Here is a 20,781-nt window from a genome sequence, read left to right as displayed (position 1 = left end):
TATCATACAAACTCTATTAACATAATTTCGCAATTTGATATCTTCCTTCCTGAGCCAGCTGAGACTACTCCCTACTCTTTATTCAAACACCAGAAGGAAACACAATTCAAAGATGTTCTCCAGGAAACCTACCAGGAAATCTTGCCAATTTTTATCATACGTTATATTATATTATTAAAAAGCACATTCGTTTCTCCTGTAAACGGAACTAGCGCAACTCAAAAACTCTGCATGCAATACCTTGGAATACCTTGGAAAAATGGCAAGAATAACTTATCTATTCGAACAAGCCGGCCTGGTCTGATGGGTTTGGGGTTTTAACATTGCTTTTAACTTAACTTACTACACTGGGCACAATCACTTAACTTTAAATCTTGTATCCTGTATCCTTATTTTTATTGCCCTGTACACCGCCCTGAGTCCTTCGGGAGAAGGGCGGTATATAAATCAAATAAGTAAATAAATAAATAAAATAAAATGTAACAATTACTACCTAATAAGCTTTACAGGCTGTCTAAAGTCAAAACCAATCAGGAAGATAGCAGGCTTTGCGGTCAGGAATTCTTTCAATTTGCTTTCTCCCCCCTCCCCCCTCGTTAGAGAGGCTCCTGTTCTTACTACCTACAGGACAGTTATAAGCCATCGTGATGTACTTGGGAAACCCACTCGCAATGGTGCAGCATCAACACCCCACTGTTTGCCGCTCAGTCAGTTCAGCTTTGGGAATAAAAGCCTTTGCCCTCGATGTGCAAGGCAGCGCCAGTTTCCGCGCCTCGATTCAACGCCGAATCCTATCGAGCACAAACTTTTATGAAAGAGGCACCGAGGATCAACCGCAAGAAGTTTTGACATTGAACGTCGTAGTAACTTCGTTAACCCGCCAGGCACTCGTGTTAGAAAGCCACAAAGGCGGGGAAAGAAACGTGAATGATAGGAGTCATGCGTTTCAATTGAAGCTCGGGGTCCTTCTATGGCCGCAGGTGAAAGTCCAGAAAACGATCCCAGAATTCCAGCCATTTGCTGGGATGTGGCAAGAGTGTTCCAACTACTTCCACCGTATGAAAAAAAAAAAGAGAAAGAGAAATCTCAAACGTCTTCTTTGCAAACAAGGACTAGCTTTGGGTTGTGAGAAGACAACGTTAGATGAACTGTTATTATTCGCTGAAGGTTGAAGGAGGTTTTGTCGAAGGGCACAGAATGGAAAACGAATCCTCTTAAAGTTAGAAATGTGGTTCGCGTCCTTTGAACTCTCTCAGCTCCAGTTTTCACAAGCATCCATGGATGTGAGTGAGAAAGATGGGAGAAGCTATAGTTTCTGTTTCTCGAGAATGACGCAACAGAATGGAACTGTGCTTAATCTCACTTCATCGTTTTGCAAAATAGGTTCGATTTGTCTTGTGGAGCATAGAGAGACGAGTGCAAAAGATGTATAGTAGATATGGCTAACTCAGGGGTAGGCAACCTCGGCTCTTTTATGACTCGTGGACTTCAACTCCCAGAATTCCTGAGCCAGCCAAGCTGGCTCAGGAATTCTGGGAGTTGAAGTCCACGAGTCATAAAAGAGCCGAGGTTGCTTACCCCTGGGCTAACTTAAAGCTTTTCAGGTTCACGTTATTTATTTATTTATTTGTTTATTTATTTATTTCCTGACTTTGTAAGTTCTATCCGAGCCATGAACGTTTAGAAAAAAGGATATCCATTAAAATTAAAGACAGCAGAACGCATCTGAAGAGAGCATTGGGAACGTTGCTTCTATACTAAATCCATCATTTTCTCATGAAGTCGGTTGTTTCGGGGTTGTTGTTTTTTCCTCCATTCCGCAGCTTGATTTTCTTGCTGGGACTCTTGTAAAAGAATTGGGCAAGCAGGTAACCTTGGTCCATCTCTTCGAAATAGCTCAACTTACCCGCAAAATCGGTACGCGGGGGAAAAAAACACACGAGCAATCGGCAACTGGAGCTTTAAACGAGGCGGGCGGACACTTCTAGTTTTCCTATCTCTAGCGTAACGGAGAAAGGCGGGATGTGGAGAAATGGGGTCCTTCGGCTCGGGCGCGCGCGAGACCTGCATTGCCCGGCGATTGGCTGAGAGGCCGCGGCCGCCGCCGCCGCCGAGGCGCGGCGGACGAGGAGGAGTCGCGGGGCGGGCCAAGCCGAGCCGAGCGCGGGCTCTTCTCGCTGGGCGACATGGAGGAGTTGGATGTCGAGCCGTCGGTCACGGTGAGTTTCAGGGCTCCTTCCGTGCCGGGAGAGAGGGGGGGGGGCTGCGGCGTGGCGCTGAGGGAATCGTCTAAGCAGGGAGGAGCACTTAGAGGCGACAGGAAGGCGCCCTCCACCGTCGGAAGGGAAATGGCTTCGCTTGGAAGCCGTTCAGTCCCCGTTAGGGTCTGAAAGCCTCTGCCAGCCCTCGCTGAAGGGAATCGAAGGCTTTGTTATTGGCATGGCTGCCTTTGACGCAGTCCTGGATAGACAATCCTAGGAGATGCTCTAAATAGGTCAGGGGTAGGCAACCTCGGCTCTTTTATGACTCATGGACTTCAACTCCCAGAATTCCTGAGCCAGCATAGCTGGCTCAGGAATTCTGGGAGTTGAAGTCCATGAGTCATAAAAGAGCCGAGGTTGCCTACCCCTGGAATAGGTGATGCCAGGCAGGACCGCACGGGTTAAAGAAAACTCTGTGGAAAAGCAAAGCTGATGAGTATAGAGAGAATCTGGAGGAAGACCTCTGTAACTGTTGTCTTCCATCTTTTTTTTTTTAAATTTATTTTAGAGAGTCGGGATTGTCTGCATTGTAAGCTGTGCAGGCATGCATAAAGATTCTTAGGTATTTCACATGTGGAATATTAGGCGTCAGCGGTTTTTAATTGTATGAATTATTTCAATGCTGTCTTCAAACTTGGCCCTTTTATGACTTGTGGACTTCAACTCCCAGAATTCCTCAGCCAGCATGTGTGGCTGAGGAATTCTGGGAGTTGAAGTCCACAAGTCATAAAAGGGCCAAGTTTGAAGACCCCTGGTATAACGTATGGGTGCTGATGTGTAGAAGAGGCTTGTTCTGTTGCAACTCCTATGCCATGGCATCACTCTTAAACTTCAAGAGAATAAAGGAGGAAGGGTGGAATAAAAATGAGGTGGCCTTAACTTTTGACTGACAGGCTGTGCTTAGACCAAGGTTTTAATTTGATACAGAAAGCTCACTAATACCTAAGTAGCAACTCTTAAGCTGTGGGTAAATGTAAAGGTGGCTCGTGCTGTGTGGAGTTGATAAAAAAAACTTTAGATATACTGTTTATATGTTTTGCATCATCATCAGATTTGTTAGGTATAGGTACAGACAGGAAATATTTTGTGGTGTAGTTTGCAGTTTGTGCATGTCAGGATAATTTAGCTGTCCCAATATCTGGATGAAATTGCTTGACACAGCTTTACTCAATTCATGGAATGTTCTTCTGAAATGGGTTACAGGTACTCCTCACTTAGTGACCATAACTGGGACCAGAGTCTCCATCATTGAGTGAAATGGTTGATAAATGAGATGCCATGTGATCACTTTGCTCAGTGACTCTGATCCCAGGGCTCCACATTGCAATTGCTAAGCAATGTTATGGATCATACCCTAACAGAATCCTGTATGCTTACCATGTATAGCAGGGGTGTCAAACTTGCAATGTCGCGTGACGTGTCACAACGTATCGTTATGATGCATCTGGCCCACAGGCTGGCAGTTTGACACCCCTGATGTATAAGTATAGCTTGTCTTTCTTGGAAATTAAATGGATGACAAACCATAGGTACCTGTTCCTTTTGGTAACAGCAATCTATATACTTTCAGCTGTAGTTACTGCTTTTATAATGTTTATTATTGATGACTTAAATAGCTTTTGATTGCATCAATATCAACATGATTGTCCAATTCTTTCTCTTTTTAATTAAACAGCTTATTCCAGGAGTGAACTCTGACCAGAAACAGTTATGCTTTACGTGGGGACCCACAGAGATGTTGGTGTGTGAAACCTTGTTTAGGCCAACAGGTTGGCAATATTTTTTATTAAATGTAGTTGTTTTGCTTGTTTAATATGCTCGTGATATGAATAAACTAAAGGGAAATATTGGATAGATTAGCTGTTGGAACTAGTTTGAACTGAAGATCCAGTTTTCTCCACTTTGAGCAAATGGTGACCTCTTTTTGATATCCTTTCTTCTAACTACATTCCTTTTTTTAAACATTTTCTCTAACCCTTGCCCTCCTGTCTTTAAAAGAAAATAAATATTAGAAAATAAAATGGGCACCTTATCAAGTGATGGTTAAAACATAGGAAGCAAAAAGTTTACCAAAAAATAAATTTAAATTATTTTAGTCCTTATATGATTTTAATAATGCACCTTTTCTTTCTTCCATCCTGATTTGTTGTTTCTGGTGTCTTTGTTCCTTTTTTATGATTCTTGTATCACTACTTAATTTTAAATATCTTTAACAGTTTGTAAACTAAACAGAGTCTCTGGGAGTTGGATTACTACTACTACTAATAATAATAATAATAATAATAATAATAATAATAATAATAATAATAATAATAAAATAATAGTGTGGTCTGGTGTATCCTGGAGGATGTAATAATGAAGGCCGCATTTTTAAAGGTATTATTTAGATGTTAAGCCTCCTGAGAATATGGGAGCTTGACTTTTGGTTAATCGTGTGTAGGTTAGGATTGTACGAAGTAATGAAATTATCTACTTAAGTTTGATTACTAGAGACGTAATTTATAACAATTCCACAGTTTTTTCTTAACCACATCTTTCTAGGACTGCATAAAATTTTTGAACGTAGTGCTTTGCAAGGCACTCTTTGATGTGCTAAAACAATGATATCCTTTGCAAGGTTCATCTGACTGCTTCAAAAGCTATGCATGGTTGCATGCGCAAGCAAGAGTTCTCTTGGACTCTCTCTTCTCCAGGAAATTCCTCTTATTACTCCCACAGTTGAAAAGACACAAAAAGCCAGCAATTCCTGATGGAAGTGCAAGGCTGCTTCCTCATCAAGCATACCTCCATATTACCATAGGCAGTTAAAGGGTCAGCGTTGGACTATTTTGATCCATAGACCGTGATTTGCTGCCAGTAGTGCTGTCTGTAATGTTTCTGATTTCTGTCTGTAATGTTTCTATTTCTGATTGGAAGATATAGAAGCATTCGGAGGCATGGAAGAGAGGTTTTTTTAAAAGTAAAATTAGAAAGAAAAGGAAGACATAGAAATAGATGGTCTTCCATTATCAGTAATCTCCAGATTTACTATTATGTTATGATTGTAATGATCATTGTTTATGTTAGATCTTACTCATTTTTCTCTAGTTATGTAAATAGTTTGCATTCATGTTGCCTCAGAAGAAGTTGCCAACTAGCTTCTTGAGGTGTTGATAAGTGACACATTAATGTATATTCATTTTAGATTCAGTACTAAAAATGCAGGATGTATTAGTTAGGTTTTGCCTCAGTACTTATGACTATGCAGTTCTCAGATTTTATTAGAAAGGCCCGCATGGTTTAGTAGTAGGGCTTTAAAACCTTTGATTATTTGTTTCTGTTTTATTTACCTATGGAATATATTGTAGACTTCTTGTAATATCGGTTTTCTAGAATATATTTAATAACAACTAAAGCTACATGTTTATTCTGTTTGGATATATAAATATTTTGAGTATATGCCACCACATTTAACAAAAATGATTTTGGTGATTTACAATACAGTATTAAAACACTAAAATATAAATATCAATATAGATATGAAACTGTGAAAGTAACTATGACTATTTCTTCCCTAAAGGCCACACATAACTACGGTCTCTTTAACAGTCAACAATGAGGATACCAAACTAATCTCTATTATTTTACTCAAATTTTGCTTTGACATATAAAATCAATTTGCGACACATTTAGAATCCCAATTTTAAATAACAGTATTTACTGCACAATTAAAATAGAAACTTCTACATCATTTGTTTCAGAGGCTAAAGAGAAAACTCCAGGTTGTCCTTTTGTCTATGTGGTACGCAAAGATCAAGATGTCTATTCTCAGACTTTGCGGAAGCTTTTCAATGAATCACATGGGATCTTTGTTGGGCTCCAGAAGAATGAGAAAGAAAAGGCTGGAAAGTCAAGAACTGCGCAGTAATTATCTAAAGTATTGTTGAATTTTAAAAAGTCTTCTGCAGTGCTTTCTGTATTTTGGTGCACAGAGGTGCTTAAAAGTTTTGGAATACTTCTAAATTTTCAATATTTCTGCACCAGTATGACCTAAAACCATACCTGTTCTCCACACAAATCCTAAAAGAAGATAAAGAGAACCCAATTAAACAAATGAGTCAAAAACATTATACTTGTTCAATTATTTATTCAGGAAAATGATCCAAAGCTACATATTTGTGTGCGGCAAAAAATACATGAAGCTTTGCTTCCAGGAATTAGTATGCCCCTCTTAGGCAGCAATATGTTTCCAATAAACTATACATCATTGCTACATATTGACTTGGAGAAATTTAACTCAGATTACATTTTAGGTAACATTTGTGCAGAAATATTGAAAATTCAATATTTCAGACTTTTAAGCCCTACTGTATGTAATTATTTACTAGCATAAAAGAGAAACATTCATATAATGTTTCAGAATATAGGTAGCCTTTGACTTAAGCTGGCAACTAGGACTGGAGTTAACATTGCTAAGCAATGCGATAAAGTGTAATTGTATCACTTAGTGACAGCAATCCCTGCAATCCCAGTTACTGTCATTTAACTGAATCCTACTGTCATTAGGTAAGCCAACTTCCCACAACCAAATCACTGAGGAAGTCAGCAGAAAGTTGCAGATCCAGGTAGTTTGCAAGAGGCCGGCAGGCATTGCCAGGTATATGAGGGTGCAAGGGGTATGTAAAGGTGTAAGGCAGGTGCAGCACCAGTTAGGGAGGGTGTATGAGGAAGGTGAGGCTTGGGAAGGGTGAGTAGGACTCTGAGGGAGGTAAAGCAAAGGCTGGGACGTGAGGGAGGCATGGCGAGGGTTGGGGAGAGGATGTGAACATGCAAAGGAGGACACCAGAGTGAAGGAGAAGGCAAGGCCTGGGAAGGGTGTGCAAGAGGCACAGCAATAGTTGGCAATGGTGCGTGAGTGTACAAGGAAGACGTGGCACGGGTCAGTGAGGGTGCAAAAGGGGTGCAATAGAAGCAAAGCTCAGCAAGGGCGCTCAAGGCTGCAAGGAAAGATAGGGAGGGTCCACAGTAATGTTCAAGGAAGGCAGAGTGAGCATTGGAGAAGGCGTGAGTATGGCTGGTGTAGCATGAGTTCTAAGGGTCTGAGGAGAATGTGTGAGTGAGGGGAGATTTACTCCAGCAACTTGCAACCTTTCCCCGTTGAGTTTCTGGGGAAGCTGGCAGAGACGTTTGTAAATGGTGATCACATAATTGTGGGGTACTGCAGCCAGTTCTAAGCACAAGCAGATTGCAAAGCGCTCCAGCACTCAACTGTGTTGATGCTGGAGTGGCTGGAACTCTGAGGACAGTTTGTAACCACCATTTGTTCAGAATCATTGCAGTAGAATGGCCATATATTGAGGACTACCCGTACAGTTGTAGCAACTGACACTCACCCAAACCATTTGAGAGATGCTATAGGTGTCCTGTCCCAGTGTTTAGAGGCTGTTGGTATCTGATATTATCACTAATTTGTACTAAAGAACCTGACATTTGTCAAGGAGTTGACATGATGCTTTAAACAAAATCAAACTATTCTTCTTTTTTGGATAGATTGGTTGGAGTAAGCAAGAGCTATCGATCTGTCATAAGAGCCTGCATGGAAGATTCACATCAGATGGCTAGTACGTTTTTCTGCTTTTTATTAAATAGAAGCCTCTGGAACTGAGTGTTTTAAAACAAATCAGAATGATTCATAGTCTGAACTGGTACTTGCGAAACTGCTTGTGAAATTTGGCTGTAGATTTGGCTCAAAAATGAACAGTCAGCCAACTCACTAAGACTTATGCATTTGCTATGATAATTGCTTAATCTGATGAAAAATTATAGTATTTGAATGTAACTAGTAAAAATAGTAAATGAACAATGTACAAATATTTCTCCAATGTATAATAGACCTGGCATAAACAGTGGTTTTGGTTTGGTGAAGCTGAATGTATAAATACTGATTTTTGTATTTTTCTTTCATTTAGTATCTGCACGGGATCCTGCAATGCACATGCACTACAGTACTCAGGTAACATGCATGTTTATATTTTGATACAGTATTGGAGAGTAACTTAATACTAGTATTTTCCATTATTTTAGGTTTGAGGCTTAATTATTACCCAAATTGTTATTTTCCAGAATTCTGTCTGCAGGTTATTTGCCCACTTGTGGGTTTGTATGTGCATGCATTTGCCAGTCTGTGTTTAGTCTTTTCAAAGTGTTTCTGCTGTCCTGTGGGAACGAATATGCTTCTTGCAGGTGATTATTGGAGTGAGGGTGGTGAAGTAAAAGGCTAAATAATCCTTTCATTATTGCTCCAATTCTTATTCCTGAAAGTGACTTTCATTTGGAAAAGCAGCTATTTTTCTTATAGACATGTTTTCTCCATTGATTTTTAACTCTAAGCTAGCTGCATCCAAAAAACTTTTTGTCAGAAGGACTGGTATTACAACTAACAAAATAAACAGTTGCTTTCAGCTAGTCATAAATATGATTCTAAATTGTGAGTTACGTTCCATGGGGCAGATTGAAGAATGTTTTGCCTAGAATGCCATCTCAATTCTATTTAAAACATTTTGCGGTCTTAAAAGCTTCGTTAAAAGTTTTGGAAACAGAGAATATACTACAGAAAAAATTGATGTCACATTCTATTATTCTGATATTACTATTATGGCACGGTAGGTGCCGTTTTCAAAAATTCATAGATTTGTATGCTCCCAGCTGATTCCATTTCTCACTTGAGAGAGGTGGGAATTTTTGCTTAATGCTGAAACCACTTCCAAAGAAGATAACCCCTCTTTTCTGCTCCAGGCTATGGAAAAATATAAATACATAGAAGTTGGGGAAACCAACCCACAAGCCCAGATAATGAACCTTCACCCTCACTTAGAAGTTCATACTCATCAGAATGAAGAATCTGAACGTTGAGTTTGAATGTTCTGAGTCCTGTTAGTGTTTTTGGAGGGGTGTGCCTTTGAATCATTGTTGACCACTCACTGCAGTTTTCTTGGCGATATTATGGAAGTGGTTTTCCATTGCCTGTTTTCTAGGGCCGAGAGAGTGACTTGCCTGAGGTTTTGTGCCTAAGGTGGTCTAGAATGTACAGCCTTCTGGTTTCACCATTATACCCAAATGCCTCTTCAGCTAATAATTAATAGAATCTAAAAGACTTAATATCCTGTCTATTTGCATCAAATTCAGTTTAAGCAGTGTGCACTTTATTGACTGTTATTCATGTTGGGAAGAGTTCAAAATTAAAGCTTTATAATGGAAATTTCTAATAAATTGATGTTTCTCTTCCTTCCGTAGGTCTCGGTTTTGTCTGCAATGGAGTTGATCTGGAATCTGTGTGAAATCATGTTTATTGAAGCTGCTCCAGGTAATGTTGAATTATAATGAAATCAAGATTACATTTATGTTTTTCACACTTTCTCTTATTAGGTATCTTCATAATATCTTTCTGAGCTGAGGAAGAAATACCTCCCTGCCTTCACATTTCTCATATTGAATACAGTGGACAAAACTGTCGGTAACAGTTGTGAGGAAGAGACTGTTGTTGCTAATGGACCATACTGTTATTGGGGCGGAGGCATGATTAACTTCTGATGCCTGCTTTTCATTTTGGCTGCTGACCTAAGTGTAAATTTTTTTTTCTGATTTGTACTGTGAGAACTGGAAGTTTACAGTGCATCACAAAAAGGACGCGTGATGCATTGAGCTGTTATTTGGCTGAGCCCAGGTGGCTGCTGCTCACAGGCCTAGTTTCTTGGGTCTGGTCCTCTCCAGTACAAACTGAGGAGCCCTCCCCCATGAGCAAGGAAGCGGGAACAGCATTGCCTCGTCCCAGGGGACTTTTGTCTTGAACTATTTCTTGTCATGCTGATTCAGCTGCTACTGTGTTTTCCCCAAAGTAAGGCCTACCCCGAAAATAAGCCCTAACTTGATTTTGGGGGGTGGGCCTAACATAAGCCCTACTCCAAAAATAAGCCCTAGTTTTGGGGAGAGGCACACACCTAAAAATCAAGCTAGGGCGGGGGTGGGGATGTGGAGCTGCCCCACTCATCCTGCACCCACTTATCTTGCAGCCAGGCCTCTCCTCACTGGCCCACTTCTTCAGCGTTTTCTGCAGCCAGGCCTCATTTCTCAGTCACAGGCCTTTCCGGAAGGCCTCTACAGCCGAGAATCAAACTATGGATTGAATCCATAGCTTGGCACTCGACTGCAGAGGCCTTCCGGAAAGGCCTGACTGCAAAATGCAGGCCAGAATGAAGCTGCTCCTTCAGCCAGAAGAAGTGGACTGACTGGGCAGGGCTGTCGGTGCCGGAGGTAAATATAAAACACATCCCCTGAAAATAAGACCTGGTGCCTCTTGGAGCCAAAAAAATAATAATAAGACCTGGTCTTATTTTCGGGAAACATAGTAGTTCCTAGGTGCCTAGATTGTAATTGGTGGATAAATCAGTACGATATTGTCCCACTGTATAATCATAGCTACATCTTCTCTATGATATGATACCCTCAGTATTGGAAATAACATTTTTGATGTTGCCTGCAGTGGACCAGCGCAAAGCATATAAAAATTGGATTATAACTTCTAAAAATAGTATCTCGGACAGTTCTTTGGGCACACAGGCACGTATCTTTATTTTTTCCCCCAGCAGGTTTGGTGTTATGTCACCTGCTTGATTGGGTCCGTCTTCATGTATGTGAAATAGACAACATGGTTTGTGAAGTTCTGAGGAGTGAGAATCCAGCGAAACATGAACATTTCTGGAACGTGGTAAGGAATGTTTTTATCCAGGAAGTATTAGTGTCTGGTCACTGGGCTTCATTTTTGCTCAGAAAACTCTTTCATTGAATCAAGTGTAAAGTGTAAGATTTTTTTTCAACTTATTTCACTGAATCAGTGATGACATAAAGCTTGTAGTATTTGAGCCACCTATAAATGAAGTAGTAGCTATGGTTTGCAAGAAACTGCCATCAAAATCAGCTTAAAAGTCTGACTAAGGCTGCCTCATGTAACTGTATTTACAGTTTATGCAGACCTAGAATGGAGCTTAATGTATTAGTGCTTAGTGTAGTTTTGTGGCAAAAAGGAAAAATGGCCTTTCAACCATCATATTTATTTCTATCACAACACTAAACCTGTTTTACTTAAGTTGCAGTTTTATATCTCTTTTATGAGGTGGTATGTATCACTGTAACCATGCGTGCATGGTTTGGATGTTAGTATTAATAGTATTAAAATCATTTTTATATTTTTCAGGTAACCGGTTATGTGCTTCAGGGTAGAATGGATGAGGCTCGACAATTACTTTCTAAAGAAGCTAGTACCAATCCCACTTCAGTGCACATGTGCAAAGTTTTAGATGAGCTGATGAAGAAGATGCCTGTTCTCAGTGTATGTTTGCAGTTTTCTCTGTAATATTACCTGGATGATCTGTAATGATGTAGTAAAAAAATATTTTGAAAAACATAAAGTTTGCTTAATTCTTAGTCTGATCATTGGTTTGTATTACTCCATTTTCAGTACGCGGCTTTGAGTGGTTGAAGATCTCCAGGAGAGATCTTCCCATGTGAATTAGTTCATTATTTTCACACTACTATGACATTAAGCGTCTTGTGTCAGCCAAATAATGTTATAAAATCATTGACAGTACATTAAGAAGAATGCTGTTTCTCTAGGCTGTACTCCTGAACCAACATATTTGGAAAGAATTTCCTTTTAAGTGGTGGAAATTAATTTAATTTAATTAAGTTAAAGATGGCAGGTTATCCTGCTATACTATAGAAATATCTATCACACCATGTATTCTTTCAAGTTCTAATTTAAATATCCCATTCCTTGGATAAACCTATCTTTTATTCTGCTCAAAACTCTTGAAACTATTGATATTCTGCCTTTCATTGAATAAAACACCAAAGCTGTTTTGTTTTTATGGAAAATTAGTAAAAGAAACACTGCAATAAGAATTTCAAAAACCTTTTCATTATGTATCTCTTTGCAGCCTAGCAGTAACCAGACTTTGACAGAGATGGAGTTGAAATGGCAGCACTGGCATGAAGAATGTGAGAGGTTTCTGAAAGATGGAACGTTTGCTTCCAATTCTCACATGGAAGTCCTCTGTAAGGTGTGTATATCTCTATCTATCTATCTATCTATCTATCTATCTATCTATCTATCTATCTATCTATCTATCTCCCTCTCTATGGATGGATAGATAGATAGATAGATAGATAGATAGATAGATAGATAGATAGATAGATAGATAATGCTTAAGAATGAGGTTATCTGGTCAGCCAATGATGGGATTTGGAATATAATGTCTCTTATGTGTGCAGTTTAGCTGTGAGCCAAGCGCTTACCAGGCACCCAAATTTTGATCATATCATTCTGGGGGAAGCTACAGACTGGAACGTCAAGGACCAGTTGCAACTATCATTTGTCCACCGCAATAACCTTGAATGGTCATTGAATGCTTGTTAAATGAGAAAGGCACGGATGATCATTTTCAGCCAGATAAGGCCACAATTGGCATACTACATATTAAAAGCCTGAGCTGATGGAGGTTTTTTTTTTTAGATGAAAACTGAATCCTTAAGGACTCTTGTTCATTTTTTTAGATCCTACTTGGAGATGAGAATGCTATTTTGGAAAAGAAAGAGCTGTTGACAACTTGGTACCATTTTCTTGTGACCCGGCTATTATACTGTCATCCTACTGTGAAACACGTGGAACTCCATCTTTATGCACAGGTGACATATTCCGCCATTAGAGCAGGGTTGCCTCTGTCCAATAGGAAGGCAAGTGATTGTACCTTGTACAGGGGAAAGATGATGCCGCTTTCAGGGCCTATCTGAGTAGTGCCTTTTTATGTAGCAAAGAGAAGGTTGATAGTTTTGCATGACATTTACAAAGTAGGAAATCCTGGAAAACCTCCAGAATGAGACACCCATTGTATTGGACTAAGTTCACAGTCTTCTTGAAATGGACTATCAGAACAGTGTATCAATGCACTAGTTTTGATTTGGAAAACATGAATACTGCTCTGACTTTTCCGGTGATTGAAATTAGCCAATTCCAATTTTAAAAAGTTGAATGTGCATTTTAAGTAATCTCTTTCGTATTTTTGAGAAATCTTGGCGGTCCTTTACTGAGCGAGAACATATCTGTTATAGCTAGACACAATCTCAAGTGTTTTACATTTTTATGTATTCCACAGTCCAGCCTGGACATGTTTCTGGGAGGAGAAAGCATCCCGGAACCATTAGACAGCATCTTATTGGCAGCTTTTGAATTTGATATCCACCAAGTGATTAAAGAATGCAGGTGATTTTGTCGTCTTTGTTTTTTGAATTCTTGATCTGTGCATAATTGACTACATGATTTGAAACAAAGCAACGTACAAGCCAAAGAGCAGGAAAACTGTTTAAAAATAAAAAGTGGTAAACGTATGCAGTGAACAAATAGGATTCTGCCGGTATAATAAAGTATGGATTGTTGTTTTTTCTGAGAATGTAAATATATTTTATATCATACGTTATACTGTAATCCTAGATTCCTTCTGATTTTGTACTTGCAGCATTGCCTTGAGCAACTGGTGGTTTGTAGCTCATCTGACAGACCTCTTGGACCATTGCAATCTACTCCAGTCCCACAATCTTTAGTAAGTTTCCCTTCTTATTATCGGGCTGTTTTAAAGCTGCCTTAGTTTTAAAATTCCTTTTTTAGAGTAATTTATATAATCCTTCAAACTGTCCATAGGGTTCCATATACATTATTGTGGTAATTCCTGAAAGATAAGTGACATTATCGTTGCCATTTTACAGAAGCAAGGCTGAGGTTGAGTGAATCTCATTTAATGCCTTTGTGACTGAACTGAAAATAATTCTATTTCTGATTATATTATTGTACTAGCTTCTGTTCTAATTAAGTTTTTTTTAATTTGGGCTTAAAGTATTTGATATTGAAAGAAAGAGATATGTTAGTTAGAAAATGAATCTACTGTGTTATTCCTTAGCTTTGGTTCCAACATGCGTGAATACCTCCTGCTGGAATATGCTTCTGGGCTCTTTTCCCATCACAGGTAAGAGTTTTCATTTACATTTATACATACTCACACATCTACAGACAGTATTGTGTAGTCAGTAATGAAAAGGCAAGGGGGAAACCATATGATTCACAGAGTCATTGGTCCAGATAGGAATAGGAGTCTTACAATTCTAGTCTTTGGGAAAGTATCACAAGCATCTTTTGATGTGTAAAATTCCCTCCGCTGAAGTTTGATATGAGCTCTGACTTCAAATAAAGAAAGCTGTTACATAAACTTCATAATGGATAATGTACCTCTTTCCTCTGAAAAGTGCCATAAAGTGGGGCCATGGATATCCTAGGTCTACTGGCTCCATTCTACTCCACTTCCAAACTGGCATAGAGCCTCATGAATACGAGTCAGTTGCCAAGCGCCTGAATTTTTATAATGTGACCATGAGGATACTGCAACAGTCATAAATGTGAAAAATGGTCACATTTTTGTAACTTCAGTCACTAAATGAACTGTTGTAAGTCGAGGACCACCTGTAGTGACTTAATTTCTCAATTTTAAAAAGCTTTTCCAAGAAATTTCTTACTGCTGTTAGGCTTCCCTAAAAGCAGTTAGGTAAAAGGAGCTCTAAAGTGAATGTATAAAACTAGTAGGAGATTCACTGTTTTAGTGTTTGTTGTGTAGGCTGGTGGCTGAAGCAGTTACTCTATGCGGAAGAGGCAATTCAATATTTATGGTTCTACCTTTGCAGCTTATGGCAACTTGCAGTTGACTATTTTGACTATTGTCCAGAATTTGGTAAAGCATACTTGGAGCATCATATTGAACGGATTTCCTTGGATACAGAGCATAAAGCCCTAAAAGTACTGCGGATTTGTGAACAGAGAATGATGACTGAGCAAGGTGACTCTCCCTAAAACTTTTTTTACATGTAGTCATTGCTAAAGAATTAGTTACCAAGTATGCTTCCATCATTTCCCATCCCAGTTCGTAGCATCTGTAAAATCATGTCCATGAAGGCTGTCCGGAACAATCGCCTTGGTTCAGCATTATCCTGGAGCATCCGAGCCAAAGATGCTGCTTTTGCTACCCTCATATCAGACAGGTAGGCTTTGGGGAAGCAGAATTCCTATTAAGTTGCAGAAACAGCAGTTAATAGAGATACCTAAAGGTTTAGGGTGATACAATTGCTAGAGACAATGCTTCCCTTGAATTTGACAATCCTAGTAAATGATGACATTGTTAGTGTTGGATTATTTGTGCTCATAAGTGCACTCTAAACAGAATGAGGAAACAGAACACATAAAAAGTTGATACCAGTTAATATGTCAATTTCCATCAGTTATCTGTAGTATGTAATATATGAGAGGTCATTTTACATTTCAGGAAATTATTACTGCTGTTCTTATTAAAACATATTGCAGATAATCCTCAGTTACCACAGTTGGGACTGGCAACTGCATTGCTAAGTGAAGCAGACATTAAGGGAGAAATAACATTACCATGACTGTCCTGGCTTTTCCACATTCCTGTCCTTAGGAATGCTCACTCTGGCCCTGGAAGAAGAAGGGAATTAATGTTTGTATTTACATATATTAGAGAGGAAAATATTTGAAGAGGGTAAGGAGGCGTCCACTGGGAAATACACATGGAAAGCAATTTGGCTATGCAAACAGTCTGGTATATTCACTATTGTTTGCCTGCTTATTCTCTTGTAATCCCTTTCTCTCCGGTCTGTGAAAAAAATAGGTCAGGCACCGGAGAGATTGCCTACAGAAATCCTTTGGGTTTTTCTCCCCCCTAAAATATGGTTAGAAACCTGAGTGTACTTTATTTCAGGGTGTTGGTTTTTTTTCCAAATTTGTTGCTACTCATTGATTATAATTATATAAAATTTGGGAGAAAGGCTTTGTAATTTCATGCAAATAAAAGCATACTACTTGAATAGAAGTTGGGAAATGCTTCACATCTTGCTTATAATCCTTGCGTATAAGGAAGTAACTTTTATAAAGAATTAATAGTATATACATACTGATGGCTATATGTGCTAATCTGCCCTTTTACCTTTATTGTTATCTAGATTTTTGAGAGAATATTGTGAAAGAGGTACTTTCTCAGACTTGGATCTCATTGACAACTTGGGTTCATCCATGCTGCTTAGCGATCGACTGACATTTCTTGGTGAGTGATTCTTTCTCTGGACAGTGGGGTCCCATTTTGTTTGACTTGGGTAGAATTTCTTAAATCCTTTATCTTTTAAGCATTTGCTCAAACTTTGGATTGAAGGTGGTTCCCATTTCCCATTTAAAACTTCCAAAACGTCATCCTCCTGTTCTCCCAAACTGAAAGGGAAGATTTGGAAGCCACAGATACTATGCTGGGCAGGGACAGAACATTGCCCATATGATTGAGAAACATTCTTTGACCTAAAAATCTTACTTTTGCTTACATACATGTCTTTTTCTTGCCTTTTCAAAGGCTATTATGTTAATAAGACATATTTTATTTTTGAAATAAAAGCTAGATTTTTATTTCAAAGCTGTCCTGGTTTGCACAAATCATGGCAGATACTTTTAGACACAATCCAGTAATGATTTATATTTATTGTATTTTTATTGCCCTGTACACCGCCCTGAGTCCTTCGGGAGAAGGGCGGTATAGAAATTAAATTAAATTAAATAAATAAATAAATTTATGTTTGTTTCTTCAATGTGAATGGGATTTGAGCTATTGATTTTAAAGGGATCTTAATAACAAATGCCTTTTGCTGCCCTAGATAGATAGATAGATAGATAGATAGATAGATAGATAGATAGATAGATAGATAGATAGATAATACAGAACAATTTTATTGCAGTTGTGTAGGATCAAAGATTGTGAATTGATGGGTGTTCTGAATATGAAAGGACTGCCTTAACATCTTTACAGGAAAGTACCGGGAATTTCATCGCATGTATGGGGAGAAGAAGTTTTTTGCAGCAGCCAAACTGCTATTAATGTTGATGACAGCTCGTATTGCTCCTTGCTCCTTCTGGATGACTTTGTTGACCGATTCACTTCCTCTCCTAGAACATAAAGAGGCAAGTGTAGTATTTCTGTAGATTATATTATGTTTATTTTTGTGGGAGTTGGTGTTGAAATTCGATATACAAACATGGATTGACTGTTATCAGCCAGGCAGTGGTATTAATCTAAGCTAAGAAAGACAATATTGAGCCAGAAATTGTGTGATCCTAAGAGCTTCAGTGCTATATTGTTACCAGAATTCAAGTAATGATTGAATTCAAGTCATAATAATCACAAGAGCTTTGTTCTAAAGAGAGAGTATTTTATTTATTTAATTCCATTTATATCCCGCCCTTCTCCGAAGACTCAGGGCGGCTTACAAGCTTAGCAGTATATTGTACTCTGTTTATTCCTTCAAAAAGAAGGGCTCGTAAGTAGAAGAATTTAGCCTTGCTGCAGATAGCGTCCCTTAAGTTTGATGCCTGCTCTAAAATGAAGTTCATGATTTGATTCGCATTTAATTTGTATGTGCCAGTTTCTCAGGTGAGTGTTTTTCAGCAACATTGGTTAATGGAATCTTTTTCAAAGTAGATGAATAATGTAAGTAGTGACCTTCATCTGGTCCTGTCTTGTAATATGTACAATTGCCACAGAATTAAGCAATCCTTGAGTTCATACATACTACATTACATTTTTTTAAAAAACTAAACGTAGACCAAAAAAGATAAAAAGATTGCTCAGTTTGAGGACTCTCTCTAGCTATTAATGGGATAACCATTCGTGCTTACGGTTCAAACCTTCCACAGCATCAAATTTTAAAATCCCACTTCCAAAAATAAATGGGGTGGGGAGAGATATTGCCATTAAATGAAGTTTACAATCAATTTTCCGCAGGTCATCTTTTCTGCTGATCAGACATATGAATTGATGAAATGCTTAGAAGATGTGATGGCAGCAGAGCCAAAAAAAGAGAAGCTCCAGGTAATCTTGTCCAAGTACGCCGATTTAAGGGCCTGGCACATTATAATTTCAGGATGTGAGGATAGAGGGTGATCTAGCCCCACTGTATTTTGGAAAGGTTGTTGTTTCTGTTGAGATCAGTGCACTGGGGAGAACATTAACTCATGTGTCCCAGGATGATGTTGCAGGATCCAATCTGGGTCGGTCACAGAGACCATGAGGTTTTGTCTTCCGAGCTTTTGGATTCATGCTGTATACGCCACCCCCCAAAAAAATTCCTCTCAGGGAACCTCTCTGTGCGCTCTGGGCTGTACTGTGTGGTGTTTATGTGGTACACATCTATCAACAGGAGTGCTGATTTATCCTCAGTTTATGAAGTACTTAGTAGGCGGGGGGGTGGCGGCTTGACAGCACAAGAAAACTACAGCCAATGACTTAATAGCCAGCCATAAAAACCCCAATCTATATCTAAAAAGCTACACGCAATAGCCACCACATAAATGCTGTTAAGGTAATCATAACTTAGCAGCTGACCAGCAGAGATGATATAGAAAGTAAGTCAGCAAAGCATTTGGGGGTTAGTATCCCTTTAAGAAGGGACGCAGTGGCTCAGTGGGTTAGGACGCTGAGCTTGTTGATCAGAAAGTCAGAAGTTTGTCGGGTTGAATCCTGAGTGCCGCGTAACAGAGTGAGCGCCTGTTACTCGTCCCAGCTTCTGCCAACCTAGCAGTTCGAAAGCACGTAAAAATGCAAGTAGAAAAATAGGGACCACTCCGGTGGGAAGGTAACAGCGTCTAGTCATGCCAGCCACATGACCACGGAGACGTCCTCGGACAAGCGTTGGCTCTTCGGCTTTGAAACGGAGATGAGCACCTGCCCCTAGAGTTGGAAACGACTAGCACACGTGCGGGGGAACCTTTACCTTTACCTTTATCCCTTTAAGAGACTGTCTGAGGGGAATGACAGTTGGAATCTTTAACTCACTTGAACCCTTTGTATATAACTGCCTTATATTCTGTATGTGCCCTGAATGCTGTTGTTTCATGTTGTATATTAAACCACAGTTCTTTTGATAAACCACTGTCAGATGTTTGTGATCCTGTGTTGTCACAAGAAAACAAAAGGCTGCGATAATTTATATTTTTAAACAACAAATACCACACACAGAACAGCCCAGAGCACACAGAGAGGTTCCCCAAGGATGGGGGCTCCTCAGGAGTCCGGAAGCTCGGAAGACAAAACCCCTGGTTCCCAGTGACTGACCCAGATTGGATCCTGCAACATTAACTCAGTTAATATGTTATATTCTCTTTGTAATATTTTCCTTATATAGGTTTGTGCATACTCGGTAAGGACACACTTAAGTTAATTGAAACTTCTTTGATCTTGTTAAATTGACTAACTTGCTTTGTTACAGATGGGCTTTTTAGTGAAAGCTGAAACTGGAAAAGGTGTTATGTTCTGTGTTTAAAGAATAGATTACCCCCAAGAATTAGTGGTGCGTCGGTCAGAAAATTTGTCCTTTGAATCAAGGGTACAATCCTATGCATTTCAGAGTTTTATTGCTTCCAATGCCCGCTTTTCCTTCCCTCTGTGGTTTTTTTCATCCACGGACTCTCTGAAACCTGTGGAAAGGAACTTAGGATAAAATATTGTTTCTAAAGGTATGAAAGTGTTACCAACAGCCCCTCCCAGCACTGCTTGTCTGCATCTCAGGATGCTAGTGGGAAGGGGTGTGTGCTTTTCATTGTTCTGACCAAGCAATAAAAATAGCTGCAAATGCGCTCTGGGAATGGCAGAAAAATTTCTGATGTCTACTAGACGTGTAGAATATTCCACGGTTGAGTGGACTGAAAAGGACCATTTAGATAAGGTTAATACATTTCTGGAAGTGGCTTGTGATATTTTGGATGTGTTCTGAATGAATAACCTTTGGGTTCTTCCACCAAGACTGAGCAAGCATCTTCATTCTAAATCAATACTTTTTAATTGTATCCTGGATATGTATTATATCATCATAAATGAATACTTAAGATGGAACTGTTTCCTCAGTTCTGGAGGAAGAACTCTGAAAAATTCAGTCTTTTGGGTTCTCCACTGATTTACATACTGAATATGAGAAGTAATGTGACGATTACTGCGTAGGTATGCTCTGATTTATAGAATATTCTTATATTTCTAAAACTGATTTCAGGTTATGTTATTGAATTCCTGCCATTTTTTTTGCTTGTTTCTAGGATGATGATGCAGAGATAATGAAGGTGGAAATGCTAAGACTTGCTCTAGCACGAAACTTAGCAAGAGCTATCGTTAAAGAGGGCACACTGGAAGAATCATGAGAGCAGCAAATTAAAATAGTTCTTAAACTTTACTTTGTTAACTTAGTGTACATACCAGGTTTGTTATTATTTTGATAAAAATAAATTCATATTTTGCATTTCTTTTATAATTCTTTTTCTGGTAAATTTCAAGAAAGAAACTCAGTTTTTGCAAACTGAGATTTTTACAATTTTATAAAATGGAAAATCCATCATGTCATTAAAATA

The 20,781-nt window shown here is 39.0% G+C and overlaps 2 protein-coding genes across 6 annotated transcripts in view; one reads left to right on the top strand and one right to left on the bottom strand.

Moving 5' to 3' along the window:
- The first annotated feature begins 1,636 nt into the window (after positions 1 to 1,636).
- NUP85 (nucleoporin 85) lies at positions 1,637 to 20,672 on the top strand. Of its 5 annotated transcripts, XM_083354427.1 has the most exons (20): positions 1,637 to 2,219; positions 3,937 to 4,030; positions 6,002 to 6,164; positions 7,791 to 7,861; positions 8,210 to 8,253; positions 9,534 to 9,603; positions 10,883 to 11,004; positions 11,491 to 11,625; positions 12,233 to 12,355; positions 12,849 to 12,980; positions 13,448 to 13,554; positions 13,808 to 13,891; positions 14,246 to 14,311; positions 15,021 to 15,172; positions 15,257 to 15,374; positions 16,350 to 16,450; positions 17,198 to 17,349; positions 18,170 to 18,256; positions 20,288 to 20,380; positions 20,473 to 20,672. In XM_083354427.1, exons 1-19 carry the CDS (start codon positions 2,187 to 2,189, stop codon positions 20,378 to 20,380), a joined length of 1,947 nt encoding a protein of 648 aa, XP_083210553.1. In that variant the 5' UTR covers positions 1,637 to 2,186; the 3' UTR covers positions 20,473 to 20,672. The 5 variants fall into 5 exon arrangements, with proteins under 5 accessions (XP_083210553.1, XP_083210552.1, XP_083210551.1 ...); XM_083354426.1 differs by lacking the exon at positions 20,288 to 20,380 and having other exon boundaries at positions 1,642 to 2,219; positions 10,886 to 11,004; XM_083354425.1 differs by lacking the exon at positions 20,288 to 20,380 and having other exon boundaries at positions 1,642 to 2,219.
- GGA3 (golgi associated, gamma adaptin ear containing, ARF binding protein 3) overlaps positions 15,260 to 20,781 on the bottom strand; it is a 39,617-nt gene continuing 34,095 nt past the window's right edge. The window contains exons 18-19 of the mRNA XM_083354423.1: positions 15,772 to 15,825; positions 15,260 to 15,398 (exon numbers count right to left, since the gene is read on the bottom strand). Coding sequence (XP_083210549.1) covers positions 15,362 to 15,398; positions 15,772 to 15,825 — 91 coding nt within the window. The 3' untranslated portion in view covers positions 15,260 to 15,361. The remainder of the gene's footprint in view (positions 15,399 to 15,771; positions 15,826 to 20,781) is intronic.

This window comes from Vipera ursinii (genome assembly GCF_947247035.1).
Source record: "Vipera ursinii genome assembly, chromosome: 2".
NCBI classification, from domain to species: Eukaryota; Metazoa; Chordata; class Lepidosauria; order Squamata; family Viperidae; genus Vipera; species Vipera ursinii.
The sequence above is the reverse complement of the archived record's forward strand: the minus strand, read 5'-3'. Positions and strand labels throughout refer to the sequence as shown.

Excerpts from the sequence above, each read along its gene's own strand:
- NUP85 (XM_083354425.1), top strand. The coding sequence starts at position 2,187 with ATGGAGGAGTTGGATGTCGAGCCGTCGGTCACG. Across the intron at positions 11,626-12,232 it reads AGAAGATGCCTGTTCTCAGT|CCTAGCAGTAACCAGACTTT; the intron begins GTATGTTTGCAG and ends ATCTCTTTGCAG. Across the intron at positions 13,892-14,245 it reads CTCCAGTCCCACAATCTTTA|CTTTGGTTCCAACATGCGTG; the intron begins GTAAGTTTCCCT and ends GTTATTCCTTAG.